Source organism: Castanea sativa, chromosome 11, assembly GCF_040712315.1.
Source record: "Castanea sativa cultivar Marrone di Chiusa Pesio chromosome 11, ASM4071231v1".
Lineage (NCBI taxonomy): Eukaryota > Viridiplantae > Streptophyta > Magnoliopsida > Fagales > Fagaceae > Castanea > Castanea sativa.
The window spans coordinates 305,338-310,019 of NC_134023.1; the positions used below are offsets into that span (position 1 = coordinate 305,338).

General features: G+C 47.1%; 1 protein-coding gene across 1 annotated transcript; it reads right to left on the reverse strand.

The window, feature by feature from the left end:
* Nucleotides 1-1,690: 1,690 nt before the first annotated feature.
* LOC142615385 (uncharacterized) lies at nucleotides 1,691-3,181 on the reverse strand. The gene is made up of 2 exons (XM_075788134.1): nucleotides 2,666-3,181; nucleotides 1,691-2,449 (listed from the first exon to the last, which is right to left on the reverse strand). The coding sequence occupies exons 1-2, from the start codon at nucleotides 3,179-3,181 to the stop codon at nucleotides 1,691-1,693; spliced, it is 1,275 nt and encodes a 424-aa protein (XP_075644249.1).
* Nucleotides 3,182-4,682: the final 1,501 nt, after the last annotated feature.

Here is a 4,682-nt window from a genome sequence, read left to right on the forward strand (position 1 = left end):
CCAGGTTTTTTGCTCCGATTGCCTTCCCTAGTCTCAGCCTTGTCAATATTCCTTTGTACACGGCTTCGTTATTGGTGGCTGGGAACTTAAGTCGAACCCCATACCTGAGTTTTTCTCCGTTGGGAGTTGTTATAACGATCCCTACTCCTCCCCTTTTTTGGGCTGATGATCCGTCAATCTAGATCGTCCATCGTTCTGTAGCATCTTCGCAGTTGTCATCGTCGTTAGGGGTGAACTCGGCAATGAAATCCGCTAATGCTTGGGCTTTGATGGCAGTTCTGGGAAGGTACTCGATATCAAACTGGCTAAGTTCCACTGCCCACTGAACCATTCTCCCGGCTGCCTCTGGCTTGTTCATGGACTTCCTGATCGGTTGGTCCGTCATCACCAATATTGGGTGTGCTTCGAAGTATGGTCGCAGCTTCCGTGAAGCTACTATCAAAGCGAATGCAATTTTTTCAATCCTGGGGTACTTGGCTTCTGCCTCCTGGAAGGCTTGGCTTATGTAATAAACTGGCAGCTGTTTCTTGTCTTCTTCTCTGATCAGGGCCGCGCTGACGGCTGATTCTGACGCTGCCAGATATAGGTAGAGGCTTTCCCCTTCCTTTGACGGACTTAGTAGGGGTGGATTGCTTAGGTAGCATTTGAGCTCTTGAAACGCGGCTTCACATTCATCAGTCCAGGCGAAAGCTTGCTTCAACGTCTTAAAAAAGGGGAGGCATTTGTCCGTTGCTTTGGAGACGAACCTATTCAGTGCAGCGATCCGCCCTGTGAGCTTCTGGACATCTTTGACGGACTTCGGTGACGTCATGTCTAGTATTGCTTGCACCTTCTCCGGATTGGCCTCTATCCCTCTTTGGGACACCATGAATCCCAAGAATTTCCCTGATGCTACCCCGAAAACACACTTGCTGGGATTCTACTTCATCTGATATCTCCTGAGGGTGTTGAATGTTTCTTCCAAGTCGTCCAGGTGTGCCAGTTCTTTTTTGCTCTTGACGAGCATGTCGTCCACATATACCTCCATGTTTCTGCCGATTTGCTTGTCGAACATTTTGTTTACTAACCTTTGGTACATTGCCCCCGCGTTCTTCAGTCCAAAAGGCATTACCTTATAGCAGTAGAGCCCCTGGCTCGTGATGAAGGTGGTTTTTTCTTGATCTTCCTCAGCCATCTTTATTTGGTTGTATCCTGAAAAGGCGTCCATGAACGTCAGGATTTTATGCCCGACCGTGGAATCCACCAGCTGGTCTATCCTAGGCAAGGGGAAACTATCCTTTGGACATGCCTTGTTTAGGTCCGTGAAATCTACACACATTCTCCATTTTCCGTTTGCTTTCTTTACCAGCACGACGTTGGCAACCCACTCGGGATAATACACTTCCCTGATGAAGTCTGCCTGCAACAACTTGTTAACTTCGTCGTTGATCGCCTGGCTTCGTTCGGGGGCAAAGACGCGGCGCCTCTGTTGGACGGGTTTCTTTTCGGGATCTACGTTTAATTTGTGCTGAATCACTTGTCGCGATATGTCGGGCATATCCTCATGACTCCATTCGAAGACGTCCTGGTTTTTCCTGAGGAATTGAATGAGCTTCGTTCTCATTTCGGGGCTTAGTGCCGTCCCTATCCTCGTCATCTTCGCGGTTTCCCCCTCCACAAGCTCGACGGCTTCCAAAGCCTCTGCTTTGTCTTATTTCTCCTTTTCTATCGTCCATGTGTGGCTCTCCTTTGTGGCCACCACAGCCTGGTAGCATTCCCTAGCCAGGACTTGATCTCCTTTAACTTCACCAACACCGTCCTCAGTTGGGAATTTCACCTTCAAGCAATATGTGGACGTGACCGCCTTCCATCTGTTGAGCGTAGGTCTACCAATGATTACATTGTACGCCGACGGGCAGTCTACTACCAGAAAGTCCAGCTGACGTGTTTGCTGCTTTGGGTATGTTCCTATCGTGACTTTTAATGTTACTATGCCCCTGGGGTATACTTTGTCCCCACTGAAGCTAACGAGAGGAGAGTCGAAGGGGCGCAGCCTCTTGGGATCAAGTTTCAGCTGCTGGAAGGCTGGCAGGTACATAATGTCTGCGGAACTGCCATTATCTATAAGTATTCTCTTGGTGTTAAATCCCTCGATCGTGAGTGTTATAACTAGGGGGTCGTTGTGTGGCTGCCTTACTCCTTGTGCATCTTCTTCGTTGAAAGATATGTCATGGTCTGTTCGTCTCTGCTTGAATAGGGGCTGCATATGGACGCTATTCACTTGCCTCTGGCATGCTTTCTTGAGGGACTTGCACGACCCTCCCGTTGGTGGCCCTCCTGCAATCGTATGTATTTCTCCAATCAAGTCTTGTGGTAGTTGAGAAGTGCTGGCCCCATTCTTTACCGAAGGCTCGCGCTGGCCCTTGCCTTCGTCTTTGAACCTGCTGGGTTCTCCCTTCTTGACATACTTCTGCAATTTTCCTTTTTGTATCAACTCTTCTATTTGTCTTTTCAGGTCTCGGCAATCCTCCGTGTAATGGCCGTGATCCTTGTGGAATCGGCAGTATTTGTTCTTGTCCCGCATGTTAGGGGATGAATGTAAAGGCTTTGGCCACTGAAGGTAGTGTTGATCCTGGATCTGTGTCAAAATTTTGTCAATAGGCATAATCAGAGGGGTAAATTTTACCGTTCGTGGCGTCTTCTCTTCCTTTCGTTTGTCTACGTCACTTCCCCGACGGTTTGGACGCTCCCTCTTTTGCCCCCTACGTTCGTCTTCGTGCCTTCCCTCCTTTTTTGATCTGCCCTCGTCAATAATGGCTGCCAGTGCGTCCTCGGCATTCATGTATTTTTGCACTTTCAGGAGCATCTCTGCCATCGTCCGGGGCGGATTCTTTGCCAGCGAGACAACGAATTCCCGAGACCTAAGCCCGGCCTTAAATGTCGTCAGCTGTACTTTGTCGTCTGCATCGTCCACTTCTAAGGTCTCTCGAGTGAAGTTCTTCACGTAAGAGCGCAAGGTCTCCTTCTCACCTTGCTTAATAGTGAGCAGGTGATCCGCGGGTCTCTTGGGACGTTGTCCTCCGACAAAATGGCGCAGAAAGGTGCTGCTTAACTGTTCGAAGCTGTCAATAGATGAGGTGGGCAGCCTCGTGAACCATTCCCTACCAGCCCCCTTTAGCGTGGTAGGGAAGGAACGACACATTATCTCGTCAGGGGGCTGTTGAAGACCCAATGTCGTCTTGAAGGTATTAAGGTGGTCTTGGGGGTCCTTGAGTCCGTCGAAGGGTTCGAGTTGAGGTAACCGAAACTTTGGTGGTACTGGCCGTTCTAAAACTGCCATGGTAAAGGATGAATCTGTTGCCCTGACCATCTTATCTAAGCTCCGATCCGTCTTCTCCTTGATGGCATTTTTCAGCTCGTTCATCTCCTTTCTCATCTCTTGGAGGAGATCAGAATGCTGTTCCTCCGGAGTGATGGTCCTTCGTCGGTCAATTCTCCCGTGGCTATCTCCTTCGTCTTCTTGGACCGCTCTCGATCGGTTCTCTTCCTACTGAAGCTTTTGCCTCATTTCTTCATTCTGTCTGGTGAGCTCTTCCACAGTGGCCACAAGAGCTTGAACTTGCTGAGCCAAAGCTACTGGATCTTGGTTAGACTCCATCTGGATATTGAACTTGGTAGGAACTGCGCTTTCGGATCGTAGTACGAGAACGTCGTTTCCCACAGACGGCGCCAAACTGTTGAAGCAGAATATCGTCAGTTGAGGAGGGTTCGTCCAGATGAATACCAGTCGGTGGTAGTCCGTCCAGGTGATGACTGTATCACTCCTGCGAATAAGACAGAAGTTTCTTTACTTGGTCACCGGTGTGGTGCCTGCCACAACACCTCCGATGCCAAAGTTAGCACAAAAAGAAAATAGAGTTTTTATAAAGGAATTACTTTGTTCTCCATACCATTGTGTCTTTTTTATGTGGGTGGTGCCTCTCCTTTATATACCTTTTTTTTTGGTGTTTAGCCGTTGTGGCATTAATTCCTGGCTTAATGGTGCTCCTGGCCGAGTAATGGTTCTTTAATATGTTTCCAACGGTCTACCCAGCTGGCGTCGTAACCGCTCGAGGTATTACTGCCGGCATTGAATCATTTTGGTGCCTTCGTCAGTGACGTGGCAATATTTTTCTCGTCATGGGGGTATAGGTCGTCTGTAGCATTATACCCGTCTGTGAGCCATTCTCGTCATTCCCATCAACCTACATGGATTACCATAACCTAATTTATGTGTGAGGTAGTCCCTAAATGTTTTTGAAGACATGTTCTGTTACTTAGAAATTTGAGGTCCTTAATTTCTTTCTATGGACTTGGAGGATTGTTTAATATCCTGGGAAAATAAGTTTTGATGCCAGAAATGTAATTCTTTGAACTTAACTGATAAGAGTTAATGGATTGGCTCAATAGAACATGAAGTGTGTAGAAAGCAATGTTTGTGTTATTATAAAATTGGATTTTGAACCACATTTTGATTGGACATTGATGGATTTGGGTGGCAAGAGAGTTTGTTTTGAAAGACTATTACAATTTGAATTGTAGTCATTTCTGGTACCATTTTTTTTATGTTGGTAGATGGTTAATGATTATAAATTGCATTGTACTCTAAGTTCTAGGCTGCTAGGACAGTATTATTTGCAAGGTAAAAAAAAAAAAAGTGGTTT

Bases quoted from the DNA above. Each gene is read 5' to 3' on its own strand.
- LOC142615385 (XM_075788134.1), bottom strand. From the start codon at position 3,181: ATGTGTCGTTCCTTCCCTACCACGCTAAAGGGGGCTGGTAGGGAATGG. The intron at 2,450-2,665 runs GTAAAATTTACC...GGAAAATTGCAG, and splicing joins AAGAGAAGACGCCACGAACG to AAGTATGTCAAGAAGGGAGA.